The following is a 20,977-nucleotide window of genomic DNA, read 5'->3' on the forward strand; positions in this document are numbered from 1 at the left end:
TATCAGTTGCCTAAACGGTTGTAACACCGCGACTATCGATGCTAATCTATGCAGTTTTCCATTATGTGTTAGTTAAAGAGAATGTAGTTGTTTTAAATGTTAGTCTTTGTTTAATCTTTAGTTCGACAGTGAACTAACTAGGAGTGAAGATATACAGCTTGAGGCCTCTTTTTAAAATAATTGTTCACTGTAATAACACTGTAGCACATCGACTGTCCCACCAGAGAAAGTAACATTTTGGACTACTGCTATACTACACTAAATAACGCATACCGTGCCAAACCTCGTGCAGCCCTGGGCTCGTCTGATCACTGCTCAATTCACTTAATACCGACATACAGGCAAGAACTTAAATGCTACAGTGAAAAAGTGGACAAATGAAGCCAAGATGGAACTTCAAAGCTCTTTAGACTGCACAGACTAGGGAGTCTTTGACAATTCAGCCGGCAGCCTGGGTGAATATACGGACATGGTCACATCCTATATCAGTTTGTGTGAAGAGGTATGTGTACCAACAAAGTCATTTCGCACATTCAACAACAAGCCGTGGTTCACTGCCAAACTTAAGCAGCTTCGCCAAGCCAAGGAGGACGCATATCTGAGAGGGTACAGGCCCTGTATAATCACGCTAGAAACCAGCCGACTAAAGAAATTAACATTGCAAAGAGGAACTATGTAGCAAATTTGGAAAAACAGTTTAGCGCTAACGACTCTAAATCAGTCTGGCATCCATTACAATCGCTGACAAATTACAAGCGACGATCCCCCCAAGCTGAGAACAATAGCACACTAGCCAACGACTTGAATACCTTCTACTGCAGATTTGAAAAGGACACTTTCACACCCCACACCCATCCGGCCGCACCCCCGACCACAATCATACCTCTGACTTCTGCGTTAACCATCCACGAACAGGATGTGAGACGCATCTTCAAACAACAAAAGATTAACAAAGCAGCAGGCCCAGACCATGTGTCCCCATCCTGCCTCAAAGTCTGCGCGGACCAGCTCGCTCCAGTCGTCACACAGATTTTCAATAGATCTCTGGAACTGTGCGAGGTACCATCCTGTTTCAAACGCTCCACCATAATTCCAGTCCCCAAGAAACCTACAATCTCGGGTCTAAATGACTACAGGCCTGTCGCCTCGACAACTGTGGTCATGAAGTCCTTTGAACGTCTCGTGCTGGACCACCTCAAGAGCGTCACAGGTCACCTGCTGGACGCCCTGCAGTTTGCCTACAGAGCGAACAGGTCTGCGGATGATGCAGTCAACATGGGACTGCACTTCATACTCGAACATCTCAACAGTGCAGGGACCAACGCGAGGATCCTGTTCGTGGACTTCAGCTCAGCGTTCAACACCATCATCCCTGAACTCCTTTCCTCCAGGCTTCTCCAGCTCAGCGTCTCACCTGCCATCTGCCAGTGGATTTACAGCTTCCTGATGGACAGGACACAGCAGGTGGGGCTGGGGGAGGCCACCTCATCCACACGCAGCATCAGCACTGGGGCGCCCCAAGGTTGTGTCCTCTCTCCGCTGCTCTTCTCTCTCTACACGAACGACTGCACCTCAGCGCACCCGGCTGTCAAACTCCTGAAGTTTGCAGATGACACCACTGTCATCGGCCTCATCAATGATGGTGACGAGTCTGCATATCGACAGGAAGCGAAGCGGCTGGAGCTGTGGTGTGGCCGACACAACCTGGAGCTGAACACGCTCAAGACTGTAGAGATGATCGTGGACTTCAAGAGGCATCCTTCGCCACAGCTGCCCCTCACGTTGTCCAGCTGCCTTGTGTCAACCGTCGAGACCTTCAAGTTCCTGGGAATTACAGTCTCTCAGGACTTGAAGTGGGCGATCAACATCAACTCCGTCCTCAAAAAGGCCCAGCAGAGGATGTACTTCCTGCGGCTTCTGAGAAAGCACTGCCTCCCACAGGAGCTGCTGAAGCAGTTCTACACAGCTGTCATCGAATCAGTCCTGTGTTCTTCCACCACAGACTGGTTTGGTGCTGCTACAAAAAAGGACAAACTCCGACTCCAACGGACAATCAAAACTTTACCATATAACTAGCAACCCTTTATTACTCAGTGACTGTTTTTTGTCAATGTCTTTATGTCTCCAAAGTGTTCTCTGTCAATTGACTGTCTGTTGTCGTACTAGAGCGGCTCCAACTACCGGAGACAAATTCCTTGCGTGTTTTTGGGCATACTTGGCAAATAAAGATGATTCTGATTCTGACTATCTGCCAAACTGTTGCTTATTATGAAGTGAGTTGACTTTGCTGCCACCATACAGCGCCCGTATGTTAAGTTCACGGCAAAAAAAATCGATGGCTTGTATCTCGAAAAACTCTGAAAATCCAGTCACTCGTATCTCAAGGCATCACTTTTCACGTTGAGTTGAATCATATTCTGAAATATCTGTACACGTACTTGGGAACAATTTTCGGCTACTCTATTCACCTCATGTTAAGATTAGGATTAGGTAAATTAAGGGTCAGTGTGTTTACGAATAGGATTAAGGTTCATCCTTTCTCATGATGTGGGCTCGGCGGCCCTCTTGACAGACTCAAACACCTGCAGGGACTGACCTTCATCATGAGGACGATGGTGTTGAGCGCAATGAGAGCCATGATACTGTACTCGAAGGGGGGCGACACCACAAACTGCCACATGCGATATTGGAAGCTCAGCTTGTTCTTGGGCATGTGGCGCGTCAGGGGCTTGGCGTTGATGGCGAAATCGATGCAGGCTCTCTGGAACAAGAACATTTGTGAAGTTTCTGATGCATCAATGGGGACATGCGGCTTCCTCGTCCTCACCTCATTCTTCTCTAAGCTATAGTCCTCCATCATCTTATCTCCCTGTTCCTGGAAGGTGATGATGATGAGAGCCACAAAGATGTTGACGAAGAAGAAGGGGAAGACAACAAAGTACACCACGTAAAAGATGGACATCTCCATCCGGTAACCCGGGCTGGGGCCCTGGTTCTCATAAGTGGAGTCCACAGAGGCCTTTAAGACCCTTCAGAAAAGATGAAGATTGTTATTAAGACTCAGTAAAGTAATTTTTGCATTTTTGTTTTGTAAATACAGTGGTTTTTACGTAATGTATTTATTTCTTTTCTCACAAAATGACATATTTATTCTGTAATATTAAGACTTTAATATGGTCAACTTACTACTTTTCTAGAATTAGGACTATTATTATGTAAACAGGCTTTTTCCTTGCAAAATTAGGACTTGAGGGCAATAATTTCAACTTAATTCTAATAACAATTTTATTTAACTCTAGGAATATTAAGTCTTATTTTTCGAGCAAAATTTCGTCTTACTTTTGGCAGTATTATGAATCTGAATATTTTCTGTGTGTTTGTGCATGTGTGCCGTGCACACTCACTGCGGCCACCCTTCTCCAGTGGAGACAGTGAAGAGGGTAAGCAGGGCCCAAGCCACGTTGTCGTAGTGAAAATTGTACTTCTTCCACTCCCGCTTCTGAGCTTTAACCTCATCCTTCTCGTACATCAGAAACTCGCCCCTGCCCGGGACACAGCATCGACATGATCACGGAGGTCGGCATTTAGCCGCAAGATACACGAGCTCGAGGTTTGGGCCAACCTGCAGTCGCGCTCAAATTCTTTGGACACATCCGTGCAGTAGAAGAAGCGACCCTTGAACAGCTGCACGGCCACCACAGCGAAGATGAACATGAAGAGCATGTAGACAATAAGGATGTTCAGGACGTTCTTCAGAGAGTTCACCACGCAGTCAAACACGGCCTAGAGAGAGGAGACAGATCACTTTAAAGGGCCTGATTTACAAAGATCGCAAATAGCGAGAGCTAAATTGCGTGTTCACTCAGTCTAACAGACAGTGCTCGCTGTTGGCAACAAGTGCAAAAAGTGGTGGAAACTCCCATATTTAAAAGAGGGTTTTGCGCTTTAGTAGCTCGAATGGTTTTCAGCGTGGAACATTTGGGAAAGCACCGCAAAATTAAGTTTGAAGTGGAGGAATTGGAAGTGTTCATGGAAGAGGCTAACAAACATACAGTATTACTGAGCCTTACAGAAAAGAAATCTATTGCTCTGATAATTTTGAGGAAGCCAGCAACTGCATAAAATCCATGTTTCGTTTGATTTGACTCGCCCCGAGTGTGTGGGAATTAGCTGTATCTGCCCATTCTCTGAAACATTGAGCTCAGAGCTCAAGAAGCATGTGCGAAAATTGCTTTAGGAGAGGCCATCTCCAGTTTGTCACAGTGTGCTGAAATGACCCAGACACAAGCAGATGCAGAGTTGTAAGGAGTTTTGCCAAAGGTGATATGACATGACTCCTTCTTGTGACTGGCTCCAAGTCAGCCCTTGGATCAGTGGCTCTCAAACATTTTCCACCAAATACCACCTAAAAAAAAATACTTGGCTCTCCAAATACCACCATAATGACAAACATTAAAATACAGTAACGTAATGGGTCTAAGGGTTCATAAAAAACAAGAGCGCTTTTATTAATAAAAAGCAGATTCCTTATTGTAAGCCACCAGGGGCGGGGTGCCAATTGGGAACTTCGGGACAACTCCCGAACGGCCGGTCCATATAGGATAATTCCTATATAATTTCAAATAAACACACCTATCGTTTAACAAGTCATAATTACAGACTACTTTTCAACAAATACAAGATGACTTTTAGGGTAGCCTTATGTCAACAAAGTCGCATGCGCCACCATACACGCCCAGCCGAGTGTCCTGGCCGCCGACCGGAGTACTGGTATAGATTATAGCCCGCAGGCTGCAGCATGTGTTTAAGCCACTGTAACATTATGCACATTTTGAACATATACAGTACACTGCTCTTACAGGAAAATGGAAAAAAAACAACAACTAAATATAATGATTCACTTAAAATATATTGCACATGAAAGTGAAAAAAAAAAAACTTACTTTTGAAAAAAATTCTAAAAACAAACTGTTCGAGATTAAATGCAAATGTATGCGCTTACTGTAAAAGTTAAATGCCACTGAACTGTTCTTTAAAAATAAGAACTGAACAGTACAGATTTAAAAAAGTTTTAAACGGGCTGTATGCATGGCCAAACGTTTCATTCTAATATTATCTAATACAAAACATAAATAATAATTTTTGGTGCACAGGCGCAAAAAAATGAAACTGCAACATCTTAAATCACTATCACTGGACAGTAAAAGTGAGGTACGAAATCTGGGTGAAATCATTGACTGCAACCTTAATTTCAAAAAACATATCGACTACATCACAAAACCTACCATCTACCATCTGAAAACAATTGCCAAACTAAGGGACTCGTCAATTTCAGTTATTTAAAAATGCAGCTGCACATATCCTCACTGGTAATAAGAAATCACAACACATTAAACCTGTTCTCAAATCAGTGCACTGGTTAACTATCAAAACAAGAATCCTCCTCTTGGTTTATAAAGCTTTACATGGGCTTGGACCACAGTACATCACAGACATGCAAAATGACACTCCACCAACTCCTCCACCATGAGGGAGCCCGTGTACGACTGGTGCTTTGCGTGCCACACTTTTGAGAATCACTGCCTTAGACAATTCCACAGCTCCAAAATTGCATTGCTGAACAGACGATATGACATGCTCATTTTTGTTTCTGGCATTTCAAAATTGTCAACATTAGGAAAAGAGCCGTTCTCCCCGTCGCCTTTAATTATGCCTGCGCAACCTCCTTGGCATAGTGACACGGTCATGTTTACACACAGCGGTGTGGGTTTGCACATGCCTTTCAGACGTGGTATTTCAAGACGCAAAATCAGCCACCGCAATTTGTCCCAGGTTTGCTAAATGCATTTGCATTTACACCTCCTAGAAGGTCCATTATGAACTCTGCGGCATTTGGCAGACAAAATCCTAGATCAGTTTCCACATCTGTTTGCTTTTGTGCCCAGGTTAGTGAAGCCCCAGTGTTCACAGAGCATTTTGGGAAATGAAAAGAAAAAAAACAAGGTCAGCATTGTATCGTCTCCCAGTTGCAATAGGAGTGAATCATACAGTATAAGTATCGTAATTGGAGTGAATGGTATAGAATGTTATCATATCGAATCGGATGTTGAGATACGTATCGTATCGACCTTGGTGTTGGACGCCTAATGTACGAGCGTTACCTTGAGCTTGGGGAGTCTTTTGATGGTCTTGAGAGGACGCAGAACCCGCAGCACTCGCAGTGACTTAATGGTGCTGATGTCTTTGCCCTTACTGCTTCCCCTACAGGCCAGCCGGAAAACAACAACGACATTATCACTTGCTATTTTCAAACAAAAACAAGACATACGGGCGGCTCTTCTTCTGAATTACACATAAGAGTCAAACATGAAACCACAGAAGTCTTGGGAGATTTCATGGACGTTATGAAGCATCATCATCATCATCATCATCACCGTCATATTCATCATCATGCCCACAGGCATCTCCTGGTAGAGTGCCCAGCCAAACCTCTTTCTTTCTTTTTCAAAAATAAAAATGAAGTTCTTCAGTGAGAGGAAAACTTAGCGTCCGCTCGCTGCCGTCCACATTTGTCGTGAGGACGACGGGAAACGGACGCTAAGCGGAACCTCTGGGGTCATGTGATGCATGTGGAGCATCGCATGACGTCGCCAACGTGGATGCAAAGTGAAACGTGAGAGTCAGGGTGGCAGTCTGTCCCGGAGGCAAGGGTTTGAATCCCACTTCAAGGGTTTGGATCCCATTTCTGACACCAAATATTTGATAAACCACTCCATATCTAAATGAGAAGAGGTTCAGGTCACTATATGCCCTGAAACTGTGTGCTTGGTTTACACTTCTGACACAATGAATCAACTAGATTTCTTGATGACAGGAAGTTCAGGTTGCAGTCGGCCTAGGAGGCGTGGGTCTGGATCCCACTCCTGACACCAAATATCTCCTGAAATGGCTGCTTCAAACCAAAATAGCTGACTTTTTGTTCCATTTCCCTCAGGATGAATAAAGAAGTTCAGGTGGCAGTCTGTAGTACAATGCCTTGAATGCACAGGTTTGGATTCCACTTCTGACACCAAATCATTTCCTTGGGATTAATAAAATAATAAAGTCTCTCTGGACCACAGGAAGTTCAGGTCTGAGTCTACACCTGGGAGGCGTGAGTTTGGATCCCACTTCTGACATCAAATCAAATTTTCAATTCATTATCTATTTAGAATACAGGAAGTTGAGGTCACACTCTTCCCTGGACATGTGGGTTTGGATCTCCTTCTGACACCTACTTCTGGAATTTCTTTCAAGGTTAATAAAGTATGTATCTATCCAGATCGCTGGAATTCAGGTCACAGTCAGACCCGGAGGCGTTGGTTTAGATCCCATTTCTGACACCAAACCATTTTTGAAATGGTTTTATTAGTCCCTGGGAATTAATAAAGTATCAACAATATCAACATTACAGGATGTTCTGGTCGCAGTCTGCCCTATCAGATGGCTTTTGATGCCACTTCTGATCCCAGGAAGTTCAGGTCACTGTCTGCCCTGAAGGCATGCATTTGGATCTGACTTCTGACACAAAATAAAGAATATCTATCCAGATGACAGACAGTTCACGTTGTTGTCGGCCCAAGAGACATGGGTTTGGATCCCACTTTGGACGTAAATGACTTCTGGAGTTTCTCTCAGGTGTATAATAAGGTACCATATTTATCTATCCAGACCACAGGACGTTCAGGTCGCAGTATGCCCTAGATGCGTGGTTTTGGATCCCACTTCTAACACCAAATAACTCCTAAAATGGCTGCTTCAGACCAAAATAGTTGATTTTCTGTTCAATTTAGGGCATGGGTCTTTGAAGCTCCCCCCACGTCCTACTGTGATGGACCTGTAACACCTTCATTTTGCATCTAAACAGATGTCAGGGTATACTTTTTTTTTTAGCTTTCCAGCGAATGGTTAGGTGTCACATTCGAGGGAGAAAATGTTGTTTTTCACACGCTACTACACAGTCCATAAATGCAGCGTCATGGCGAGGATGAGGCGACAGTACGACGAGCAGAAGAACAAAGAAAGAAAGAGCGAGAAGCCCAAGTGATCTGGTTCTGCAGGACGAGAATGAGGAGGACTTTACCGGGTGCTGCTCCTGTGGTGGCGGTTAGAGAGCGACAGAGGAAGAAAAAGAGGACAAAAAAATGGCACACACCAGACGGGAGAGAGGAAAAGGTTGAAAGAGAGGAGAAAATACATTTACATGAGACACACATAATTAGAAGAAAGACAACAGGACGGAAAGCAACCGGAGAGGGACCGCCAAACGTAAAGCAAAGTCCAAGTTGGAGATGCTTTCAGGAGGTTTTGGCTTTATGTATCAAGAATCCAATTGCTTTTGAAGACGACCAAACACAAGAACAGGCTGAGGATTTTGCTCCATGCTTGCTCAGAATAACAACATGACTTATTATTATATTTTCACATAGCAACCAAACAGCAACATACTTTTAAATAAAGGGTCAGTCTAATTCCTAGTGAGCCCATATATCGTAGTTTAAGAAGTTTATTAAATGGGAGAAAAAGAAATCAAATAAACTACAAATAAAATATGAATGAAATGAAATACAAATAAAATATAGACATAATACATTTTAAATAAATTACAATAAAAAGGCTAATACAAAGAAAATAACTTTTTAAAAATTGAATACCCCTACAAATATATAAATCAAATAAAAATGAAAAAATAAAAACAAATATACCATACATTGTAAATAAAATACAATGTAATGAAAATAAAACAAATATAAAAATATATATATTGAAAGAAAACAAAACACAAATGACATTCAATAAATGGAAAATAAAACAAATACAATTACATAAAATCAAATCAAATACTATAAAAATGAACTAAATATGAAAATAAAAAGTAAAAATAAAATACAGTGGAAGCTCGATAAAACGGTCCCCGATCAAATGGTTATTGGATAAAAGGGACTGTCATGACTGAACAATGTGTCCAAAAGTAGTTTCCATTTGTCACTTAAACAGCGGTTGACAAAGCCTTTTATTTCCAGAATTGGCAGTTGTTGTTTACTGGCACTGTGGCGCAATGCAGCCAGAGAATGGGACTGACGTATTTCCGAGTCACTGGAGTCTGGAACATGCTATTTTTATACAGAATTTTTTTTTCCTCAAGCCGTTCGGCTTTGGCAACGGATTTGGAAATAGGAAGCACAGTAATTCCTCACGGCTCATGAAAGCGACTCACCTACGAGGAGTACGCTACGTCAACGCCACCATGACCACGCACACCGGCGTGGCAAGTTTGGATAACCCGTGAAACTTTCAAACATTTTCAAGCTTTTTTAAAAATATTTATTTACAATAACTTTGAACTGCACTGGGTGTTTTAGGCCACAAAAAAAACCTACAAAATGATAATTTTGTACTGTACAGTAATAAGGGTGCAAATGGCCTAAAAATAAATAAATAAATAAATAAATAATTGCTTCAATGTAATGGACATTCGACTATATCGGACGACGCCCTGCCCCCATTAGTCCGTTCTATCAAGGTTCCACTGTGCAATTAAAATAAAAATAGAATGAAAATTTAAAAAATAAATACAGGAATTTTAAAAATCACATTACAAAACCAATACAAGGAAATATAAATTAAATACAAATAAAAAAAGATTTTTTTTTTTTAATCCAACAAAATTTGTTTGAACACATCTGAAGTCACAGATGTGTTAATCCTCCAGCTATTAGTCAATGCCTTTCCACCTGAATACGACACATGCATGAATAAAAAGCAATTCAGGCCGAAGACGAAGCTGCGTGGGCGGATGCGTTCTGACTCATTCTTATCTTATTACAGCATCATGATCAATTACAGAAAGCGGGCGAGCCTGCTGCATAAATTGCCCCCATTAGATCGCCAATTGTCCTCCGAGATGCTATCAAAGCGCTTTGGACGTGCACGTCAACACTGGGGAGGTGTAAGAAGATGGAGCGCTCATCTGTCATGAGCCCCAACACACGCGCGCACACCCAGCATGCACTCCCATCATGAAAGTGTATCATTTAGCATTTATGGGGAGGATGCAGAGGGTTTGCAAGCTCCACACTCTCCAGTGAAACCCATTGCATGCTGACCATGCTGAAAACTTACTGTGCAATGCTTGTGTGTGAATGTGTGTGTGTGTGTGTGTGCACGCGTGCGTTTGTGTGTGTGTGAGAGAGAGAGAGAGAAAGGAGGAGGTGGAAAAGGAGGTAAGGGGAGACGAAGAGAGTGGTTTTTAACTAACATGTTTAAAGCACCTTTTATCTTGTGCTAATCAGACTGTATACCGAAGTAGTAATACAATGTAATGTAATAAACTGAGCCGGGTTGCTACAGCACTCAGTTCACTTGCTTGTTACAGTATTTAAGCATCTGATTGGCCGCGTAACCAATGTGAGGTGACGACGTCACAAGAAATACACTGATTGGCTGACTTGCCCATGTGACTGGCCCACATGACCGAAATGCGGCGTTGAATGTGGAAGTAATGTCTACACACTCAGTTCGCAGCCGAGTGTGAAGCGGCTGGGATGAGAATCAGCACCTCCGAATCTGAGACCATGGTCCTCAGTCGGAAAAGGGTGGTGTGCCCTCTCCGGGTCGGGGATGAGATCCTGCCCCAAGTGGAGGAGTTCAAGTATCTTGGGGTGATCCAGTGATGCGGAATTTGTATCGGTCCATTGTGGTAAAGAAGAAGCGAAGCTCTCAATTTACCGTTCCTACCCTCACCTACGGTCACGAGCTGTGGGTCGTGACCGAAAGAACAAGATCCCGGATAAAAGCGGCCGAAATGAGTTTCCTCCGCAGGGTGTCCGGGCTCTCTCTTAGAGATAGGGTGAGAAGCTCGGTCATCCGGGAGGATCTCAGAGTAGAGCCGCTGCTCCTTCACATCGAGAGGAGCCAGATGAGGTGGCTGGGGCATCTGATTCGGATGCCTCCCGGACGCCTCCCTGGTGAAGTGTTCCAGGCTACATCCTTCGGCTGGCCTGGGAACGCCTCGGGATCCCCCCTGAAGAGATGGATGAAGTGGCTGGGGAGAGGGAAGTCGGGGCGTCCCCGCTAAAGCTGCTGCCCCCGCGACCCGACCTCGGATAAGCGGTAGAAAATGGATGGATGGATCTTGGGATAAAATAATTTAAGGGTAGGAATTGGGAGGGTCCCAATGGGGAAGTGGAGTCATGTCATGTGATGTGAATAAATGTGAAAAGAGAGGACGGGATGACTCACGGCCTGCTTGGCGGGAAAATCGTTGGGACGTTGTGGGAGGGAGACAGTTTGGAGAGTGAGTCATGGTTCCAGAGATTAGACACTTACAGGAAAAGTGATATTAGGGTGACTTTTGGGGAAAGATGGATGTGGATGGTGGTGAATTGGGACTTCTCAGGCCGCCCTTTGAGGAGCCCTGAAGGTCTTCACCTTGAAACCCAAGGTTGAAATTGAATGCCTTTAAAGCCTGTTCTACACTGCACACCTCTGATGGAGGGAAATTTGCCTACTTGTAATATCTTAAACACAACAGAAAATGTTAATCCTCAAAACTCAATCCATCACAAACCAAGCACTAACAAATGACTTTTGATTTGGAGCAAGTGAGGTGGGTGGGTGGTGGCGTCGAAAAAGAATTCTTTGTAAAACCATGGAAGCACACAAATGAACGACAACATTTTTGCTCAATTTTGATCAAGTGAGGGAGCTGACAATAAATCTTATATCTTTAAAGCACGAGCAAAGACACCATTTTTTCCCTCTTTAGAGAAAATTAATCTCATACAATCCATCGCAAACAACGTACTAACAAACGTCATTTACCACAACCTATAGGACTAAAACGCAATAGCAACTGCAATTTAAGATTTTCTTGCCCCTGATTTTCTACAATGTTATCCAATTTCTCCATGTAGAAGGCCTCAAAATCAAGTGCACAAATGCAAATCTGGTGGTAATGTTACGTTTCAAAGGAGATAAATGATTAGGTTCAGATCGGGAAGGTACAGGGTAACCTGTTTTCGCCGCTTGGTTTGAGGTGTTTAGCAGTTGTCAATCCCTGTGTAATGGCCATTACCACCACCTTTAGGACTGGAGTGGAATAGCACCAGCAATTTATGACGTTTCCTTCTACTTTTTACACTTTTCCCACATTTTAATTATGTTTATAACAAGTGAAAACCTGAAAAATAAAAAATATTATTTGATTAGAATTGGATTCGTGGACTTCTAATCATGACGTCATCACAAATACTAATATGGCAGCAATTTAAAATTGCATTTCTTGCTTATGTTGCAATAAGCATATCTTTTGTTTATCATTACAAAAACCGACATTTTTCCTCCTCCTTTGAAGTGTTTGGCAGGTTTTAATCACATTCCCGTCACCACAACCTGCAGGAATGCCAAGTGCAAGACTCTTTCCCCCCAGATTTCTTTTCACCTTTTTTGCCCACTCTTTAAATGTGTTTTTATATTAAGTCACTTGAAAACCCAAAAACAAAACAAATGTCAATTTAAATCAAATGTGTGTATTAACAATACATCAAACCACGTTCCAATCCGGATTTTCTCAATTTCATTCAGCCTTGGCAGAGGTCCGCGGGGTCTACGTGAGATGATTGATGACGTGGTGGTGAACACAGAGAAAGACCAGCTGAAACAATGTCAGTGATGAGGAGAACATAGAGAGATAGTTTAGAAGAGGAAGTGGATCAGTGCTGTGATCTGCTTCAAGAAGACATCAACATTGTCCAGCCACTCGGATGGCTCTAAACAAGGGTCTTTCTGCGGATATATAGTAGGATGACTGGTGTGTTGGGGGTGAAGATGACGGCAGAGGAGGAAGTTACTTACGTGAAGGCGAAGGCCACCAGAGCACCACTAACCACTATAAAGTCTAGAATGTTCCACAGGTCGCGGAAGTAGGAGCCTTGGTGGAGGAAGAGGCCCAGCACTACCATCTGGACCAAACAGAGCATGTTAGTCGTCAGGACAACACAATCTTATGCATTGCTCATTCTTATTTTTAAAATTATTATGACGTTTACACTGTCGAGGATTGGAAAATATGGTGACTCATCTGGTTGACATGGTTAGAGTAATATTTTAGATGAATTATAGTGTATTATTGTATAGTACATATGTAAAACATTTACAATCATTCTTTTCATTTATATGTGAAACATTTACAATAATCATATACTATAAAAATAATAATGAGGAGCTTACAGTACCTTTAATAGAATATAATAAGCATTTGTTACATACGGAATGAGGAAATTCAGCCAATTGGACTTACAGCCCCTCCAAAAGTATTAAATTATTATTATACTTTTGCTCACTTGAAAACTGGGTGGTTTCAAACAAAAGGTTCAGAGTTGTTTAACACATCTAGATGTAAATATCATGAAATAAAAGATGGAATCCTGAACCTTTGTCTCATATTCATCTTTTGATCTAAAACCCAAATATCTTCAGTATACAATGAAAACAAAGCACTTGACCTTGCCGTTCCAATACTTCTGGAGGGGACTGTAAGTTTATTTTAAGTCTAAGGGCTAAGGGCTATAGGACCTTCGATGAAGTCTAAGCACTTAAGTCTAATTGAAAAAATGTACAGACAGAAATAGTGAAATCATTGTACCTTGATGAGCATTTCAAAAGTGAAGACACCAGTGAAGACATAGTCAAAGTAGCGCAGCACCTGGGAACGGAGTGGGTGTACAGTAGTTAGCAGAGAAGTAAAACAGAGGACCCAAGATCAAGAAAAATAGAATATGCAACATAAGAACACTGACGGAGCTTCTTACGTTATTTTGCGGCGAGTCTGGCCACACCGGGTCTTCCGCTGCGAGCGCGATGCTACTCATGGCGATGACGGACAGGATGCTAAACTCGAAGTATTTGAGGGTGAGGATGTAGTGGCAGCACTTCCTGAAACTGCAACACAGAATGAGTCTGCATTGTGAAGAACTGTGAGGTTTTGACGAGAACAGGTCTTGGCGAGTGTTACTCACGGGTTGGTGGTAGACATGATGAAGCAAGAGCTGTAGGGGGGCATGGGCTTGGGTCCATCCTCGTCTCCCTCGTCATCGTCGTTCTCCTTCTTCTCCTCCTTCTTCTGGTCCGTGTTTGCGTTCTTGTTCACTGGGAAGAAGACGAGACAGATGTTCAACTGGTCCCCATTCTGTTGTTTGAGTGCAAAAAAAAAAAGTGTGATTACCTTGCAGGATGGCATTGGTTGAGGGATATGGGTAGACGGGCGGCATGTCAATGCTGGTATAGTCAGGTTTGGCCATGCTGCTCAGGATCAGACTGTCCATGCTGTGCAGGAAGGTGTGGGTGTCAGCGTTACAGCAGTTCAGCAAGTTGTTGACGTGGTCCGGGTCATCTGGCGGCGGCAGGTCATAAGGCCGACTGGCCAACTTGCTGTTGTTGCGCAAGTTGTCCAGGTCCTCGTTGTGTTGCTGTATGGGTCGCGTGGTGGACAGGCTGGGACCGGCACTGTGTGGCTCCCTGGTGGAAGGAGGATGATGAATGAACTTTACCTGCTATATACCAGACCCAGCCAATCTAAAGCCTTTATTATACCATCTAGTCAATCACAAGTCTTGCTTCTAACATCACGAGCAGTACCTGAGACCCTTAAGTCAATCAGAAGCCTTGTTGCTTACCACCTAGCCTATCAAAATCCTCATAGCTTCCATGCATCCATGCCCTTTAACTATTATCCAGCCAATCATAGGCATTACCTACAAACCTATTAATTCACAAGCCATGTTACGACCATCGAGCAAATCAAAAGCCTTGTTTCTACCATCCAGTCAATCAAAAAATGTGTTTCTACTATCCAGTCAATCGCAAGCCGTGTTACTTACCTTCCAGTCAATTGAAAGCCTTTTAACTAGCATTACAAGCAGTTCCTGCGACCCTTCACTTAATCACAAGCTTTGTTGCTACCATCCAACCAATCAAAAGACTTTCTTCCACCCAGGGAATCACAAGTCTTGTTCCTACCATGCAGCCTATAACAACAAATACCTACATCCATCCAGCGAATCATAAGCCTTGTTTCTACCTTCCTGCCATCACATGCAGTACCTGTGAACTTCCAGTCACAAGCCTTGATACTAGCATTTAGTCAATGAAAGCCTTGTTACTACCGTCGAGCCAATCACAGCCTTGCTATTCCCACCCCAAAAAAAAATCACAAAGCTTGTCACTATCATCCTGCCAATCACAAGCACGCAACTGTCTAGCCAATCACATACTTTAGCTGCAACCGCAGTACCTGCAATCACTCATCCATTCACAAGCCTTGTTACTAACCTTACAGTTAATCAAAACTCTTGTTTATTTAGAATCAGAAGTAGAACCCGCAGCTAACAAGAAAATAAAAAAACACTGTACCACATTTAACTGATCAAAAGTCTTGTTACGACCACCTAGCCAATCAAAAGCCTTAGCTGCTATCATCCAGCCGATCACAAGTCTAATATTATTCAACCAGTGTCAAGCATCACTGACACTATCTAGCTATTCAAAAGCCATACCTCCCGGCATTCCTTCAATCACAAGCCTTGTTACTACCATCAAGCCTTAACTACGGCCATCCAACCAATCACAAGCCTTGCTACTACCATCCAGCTTTAACTACAGTTATGCAACCAATCACAAGGCTTGTTACTTGTTACATCCAGTAGAAAAACTTGCTGCTATCATCCAGCCAATCACAGGTCTACCGCCTACTACTTGGCCAATCTAGAGACTCTCTGATACCACACAATCAGTGTTGTTGCGTTGTTACTATAATCTATCCAATCACCGGCTTTGTGTCTCACATCAAAGCAAAAGGCTTGACTACAACCATCGACCCAATCGAAAGCCTTGCTGCTGTCATTCAGTCAATCATAGACAATGAAATGTTTGTCTACTGACTTTCTAGAGCGATGTCCTCTGCTTCGATCCTGATTCCCGTGACGATGACGCCTGGTCTTCCGACCCTCCCCGTCTTCGCCCTTGTCTCCATCATCTTCGGCTCCCTTGGACCTGTGCCTCCTCCCGGGCTCACCCTCCCTGGCGGCCTTGCAGTGATGCCTGGCTCTACGGTGCTCATTGTTGCCCTCGGCTGCATTGGTGTGGCGAGGGGATGAGCTGCAAGCATCCCGACTCTCTCGGCACTCCCTGTTCCTGTGCCGATGCCCCCGGTGGCTCCTGTGGCTGTGCCTTTCTTCCGCCGACCGCCCCTCTTGGTTGCTGGCCTCTTGGTCCGCGTCGCCCCCTGCCCCCTGTTGGTCCCGGCCAGGCGGTTCCACTGTGTCAGCCCTCTGGTGGTGATGGTGGTGGTGGTAATGGTGACGGTGGTGGTGGGAAGCGCATTGGCTGTGGTCCAGGTCCTGCCGCTGGTACTCCTGGTCCAGGGGCAGTTGGCCAGGAGCCGTCTTGTTGGTGTTGTTGTTGCGGTTGTCCTGCGGGTTGACCACAAGTGGACGGTCCAAGTGGGTCTTCATGTCGCCACGGCCTTTCTGCGGGTACGACACCTGCAAGAGAGTGTGCCAGATGGGATAAAACAGTGCAATGGAAATCTGGCAGACTTAGGCCTGGTACACACGTAAGAATTTTTATTTACTTATTTTAATTACCAATCGTTGTAGCGGCTGGAGAGGAATGAAGATTAGCTGAAGTAAAACATAATATACTGTATGTGCATGAATGAGAGGGGTGGAGGGGGAAGAGTGAGGCTACAGGGAGAAGAGATAGTGAGGGTGGAGGACTTTAAATACTTGGGGTCAACAGTCCAGAGCAATGGTGAGTGTGGTCAGGAAGTGAAGAAACGGGTCCAAGTAGGTTGGAACGGTGGAGGAAGGTGTCAGGTGTGTTATGTTACAGAAGAGTCTCTGCTAGGATGAAGGGCAAAGTTTATGACAACGGTGAGGCCAGCCATGATGTACAGATTAGAGACAGTGGGACTGAAGAGACAACAGGAAGCAGAGCTGGAGGTGGCGGAAATGAAGATGTTGAGGTTCTCTCTAGGAGTGACCAGTTTGGATAAAATTAGAAATGAGCTCATCAGCGGGATAGCCAAGGTTCGATGTTTTGGAGACAAAGTTAGAGAGAGCAGACTTCGATGCTTTGGACACGTCCAGAGGGGAAAGAGTGAGAATATTAGTAGAAGGATGATGAGGATGGAGCTGCCAGGCAAGAGAGCTAGAGGAAGACCAAAGAGAAGATTGATGGATGTAGAGAGGGAAGACATGAGGGCAGTTTGTGTGAGAGAGAGATTGCAGGAGATTGGCTTCTATTCAAAAGGATGTGTGGCGACCCCTAACTGGACAAGCCGAAAGGAAAAGAAGATGTAGTAGTGGCGGCTACCTTGACTTCAACTTTTCGTCTGGCCTCAACGCAGTGAAAAAACAGCAGATGTAAATAGAGAGGGAAATTACATCTATCGAGTTCTTTGCAGTTTGTGACCGTGAACGATTGCACTCCGTCCTTGATAACTCACTATATTGACGGGGAAATTCAAGTTGGTGCTTACAGACGAATGTTATTGTCATTTATGCATTAACTGTATTTGCTAAGTTGCAATTTGTGATTATACTTTGTAATAGCATATTTATCCAGTTAGCCCTTGGTAAACACATTTTTGTGAGGGTGCCTTTGGTTGGTTGAAATCCGGCCTTGCCTGTGGGGAGTTCGCATATTCTCCCCGTGCCTGCATAGGTTCTCTCCGGTTTCCTCTCACATCCCAAAAACATGCACGGTAGGTTGATTGAAGACTCTAAATTACCCGTAGGTGTGAATGTGATTGCGAATGGTTGTTTGTTTAAATGTGCCCTGCGATTGGCTGGCAACTAGTTCAGGGTGTACCCTGCCTCTCGCCCAGAGATAGCTGGGCTAGGCTCCAACACGCCTGCAACCCTAGTGAGGATAAGCGGTATGGAAAATGGAAGGATGACTATTACAGTATTATTCTCGTGCCATTCTCGTGAGCTGCAGTACTGTAGTATCTGTGACTGAATATCTGGGGCTTTAAAAGGTGAGGCCGATCCTGTTGAGTAACGTGGGGGTCAGCCAATAACAATGTCGAGTTGGCCGGCTGCTAAATTGCTAACCCGTTTGACTCTGTGCGTGCGTGTGACTCTGTGTCTGTTGTAAACATTGGCAACTCGTGTATGAAAGTGCTTGTGTTTATTTTGTTACCGTTTGTTAAATAAAGCAATTGAAAGAGCACAGGCGCCTCTGTCTATCCTTGACCACTCGTGGAGGGATTACAATTCAATTATTTGTAATACTCAAGACGAGAGGGACACATAAATAGCGTGGCTACCCGTATTAAAACATTGTGGAGCTACATGTCAGAGTCTACCGGAATTGTTGTTAAGGACGCCTTCTCCTCTCCACATACCATATGATCATCTTCAATACTGTTGACTGGGCGGAACAAATAAGTGGTGTGTTTCCCCATAACACAACATTGTGTAGCGACCACGTGGCATTAGTTACTGGACTAATAATCATTGTCTCAACATAACCTAAGAATCGTTTTTAATACTGAAGACCAGGAGGGGGCTGAGCCCACCCTTCCTCGATGTGCCGGCACAGCAACTCTGTACGCCAGTTGACTAACATTCATGCGATATGATGTTCCTTCACTAATAAAGTCCATAGACACGCAATAGGCTTGAATTGCTTATGCTGGGACAACTAACACGGACACAGGTTGGATTAAGACATCAACTCACAGGTTCTTACAGGTGTTTAGACACCTATAGAACTATAAAAGTATCCAACCGCACCACTCTTCAGCACTGCCTTGCTCATGTCCCACATCCTGTCCTGCCCTTTTCTGTCCTCTCTCAACTTGATCTATTGGTTAGTTGTGTCATGTCCTCACCGGGTGTCAGCCCCCTCCCCCCATCCACAAATAAGAACACAATTTGACTTTTTTAACGTTACTTGTGGTCAAATACCTAGACAGTTTTAACTATTGTTCTGCTGTGCTTCGCACCCCTATTGCCCTTGTCCGTTCTGTCACTCGATCTATTCCCTAAGACCCTTTTCTGTCCGAATACATTTTCAATAAACATCAGAATGAGTAAAAAAATACCAATTAAGCAGAGGAAGTATTTCAAAATCCCCTGCTGCACAGCAAAGTGTTCCAGCACAACAGGCAAACATATCCACCATTCTGCATGGCCATGCAGTTGAACAGGACGGGTTAAAAATAAATAAATACTGGAGACTAGGCAGGACAAATAAGTTGGAATGGAAACATGGATACACACAACATTGTTGAGTGACTAAATGTCAAAGTTCACTGGAATCGTTGTCAAAGATGCCGTCACCATACAGTATAATGTAAGACGACAGTACACTGTCTTTCTTTTCACTGTTACAGGAGGACATTTGGTGAACTTCCAGAAGACTGCTGTGAGGTTTTAAGGCTGCTTGTCAGCTAGCATTAGCGGATGCCTTTTCAGATGGGCGTGAATAGCATTTGTCCTTTGTTATATTTGAAGAGAGACCTGCATATTTTGCAAGTGACCGTGTTGCCAGTCTCATTTTTAGCGACACGCTTGAAGCACCACTGCTATTTTTCGGCAGGCAAAGCGGTAACATTGACATGTTGACTAGTCAGTTTAACCTCTACTATATACAGTACATGACATGGGTTATGAGGGTCCTGACCTCCTCTCCCTCGTCTCCCAACTTCCAGTCGTCCTGCTCCAGCTCGTTGTAGAGAACCTCTCGACTGGTCATCAGGTTATGCCGGCGGATCTCACTGGTACGCTGCTCCCACACAGACTTGTTGCCCACCTTGGCGTGATTCCTCTGCTGCTCCTTACTGCACACAGGCCGGATATATACTGTACCACTGCTCACAAAAAGTTAGCTATACTGGGCTTTGGGGGGACATTTCAGGATGAATCTAAAGTGCACTACCCATATATCCTTTATAGATGACTTTATAGACTGAATATGAAATCTGATTTCTATGCCTTTCTGTGACTCTTCCAGTCTATTTCACTAAATGTCCTGGTTCAGTTAGAATTGCCATTTAAATAGTCCTTTTCATCCTTTTGACATTTTGCACCGAGGGCCACTGTAAGTGTCATCAGCATGTTGTATGAGAGATAGACAGAGACTGGAGGAGTCACAGAAAGGAATAGAAGTGGACATCCTTGTAAACTTTCCTGGAACACAGCTGTTGTGCATTTTGCCATTCAGCTCCTTGTTTGAGAAAAGCATGTTGTGCAAAAAGTACTGAAACATTGAATAGATGGACATGCATTCAAAAGTTCACAGAAGGTCAAATTAAGGCCACCTGTAAAGGATATACAATGGTGTCTTGTGTTATGAGTTTAATTTGTTCCGTGACCACGCTCCTAAACTCGTATCTCAAATCATATTTTCCCATTAATAATGAACGGAAATGCCATCAACTCATTCCCTGCCAATGCCGTCTAAAGACGTCATTCAAAATCCATCTATTCCCTGCCAATGCCGTCTAAAGACGCCAATGCAGTCTGGCGGGGATGGGTGGGGGAGGCTCTTGTGCAGTTTGTGTGTGATCGTCAAGCCTCTGGATAACTGCAATGAGGATTGGCACCCTGTAGAGGGCAACAATGCCTTGAGGTGAGCATCCCTCCCTCAGAGGAAGAGGAGGAAGACGGAGGGGGCGGAGTGCAAGAGACAATGAGAAGACATAATGTATAGTGCAAACATAAAGGCGGAAAAGAGAGAAGACAAAATTTTCTAAAAAAAGCTTTTGCTCCTCGAAGTCTATTGCGCCAAGACAAGAGAAATATTCCTGCAACCGACAGGAATGACGCCTAACATCAGGGGTGTCAAACTCTTTTTTGTCTCGGGCCACAATGTAGTTATGATTTCCCTCAGAGGGCCGCTAGAACAGTGAAACCATATAAATGTTTAA

The 20,977-nt window shown here is 43.9% G+C and overlaps 1 protein-coding gene across 13 annotated transcripts in view; it reads right to left on the reverse strand.

The window, feature by feature from the left end:
• Window positions 1-20,977, reverse strand: part of cacna1ab (calcium channel, voltage-dependent, P/Q type, alpha 1A subunit, b) — a 141,512-nt gene that overhangs the window by 59,217 nt on the left and 61,318 nt on the right. For all 13 annotated transcript variants that reach the window (XM_061770675.1, XM_061770677.1, XM_061770670.1 and 10 more), the window contains 12 exons: window positions 19,732-19,888; window positions 15,979-16,580; window positions 14,264-14,556; window positions 14,058-14,187; window positions 13,851-13,980; window positions 13,685-13,744; window positions 12,895-13,001; window positions 6,162-6,261; window positions 3,623-3,783; window positions 3,405-3,542; window positions 2,828-3,029; window positions 2,597-2,761 (listed from right to left, as the gene is read on the reverse strand). In XM_061770675.1, the coding sequence (XP_061626659.1) occupies window positions 2,597-2,761; window positions 2,828-3,029; window positions 3,405-3,542; window positions 3,623-3,783; window positions 6,162-6,261; window positions 12,895-13,001; window positions 13,685-13,744; window positions 13,851-13,980; window positions 14,058-14,187; window positions 14,264-14,556; window positions 15,979-16,580; window positions 19,732-19,888 (2,245 nt within the window). The remainder of the gene's footprint in view (window positions 1-2,596; window positions 2,762-2,827; window positions 3,030-3,404; window positions 3,543-3,622; window positions 3,784-6,161; window positions 6,262-12,894; window positions 13,002-13,684; window positions 13,745-13,850; window positions 13,981-14,057; window positions 14,188-14,263; window positions 14,557-15,978; window positions 16,581-19,731; window positions 19,889-20,977) is intronic.

This window comes from Phyllopteryx taeniolatus, chromosome 4 (genome assembly GCF_024500385.1).
Source record: "Phyllopteryx taeniolatus isolate TA_2022b chromosome 4, UOR_Ptae_1.2, whole genome shotgun sequence".
In the NCBI taxonomy this organism is placed as follows: Eukaryota; Metazoa; Chordata; class Actinopteri; order Syngnathiformes; family Syngnathidae; genus Phyllopteryx; species Phyllopteryx taeniolatus.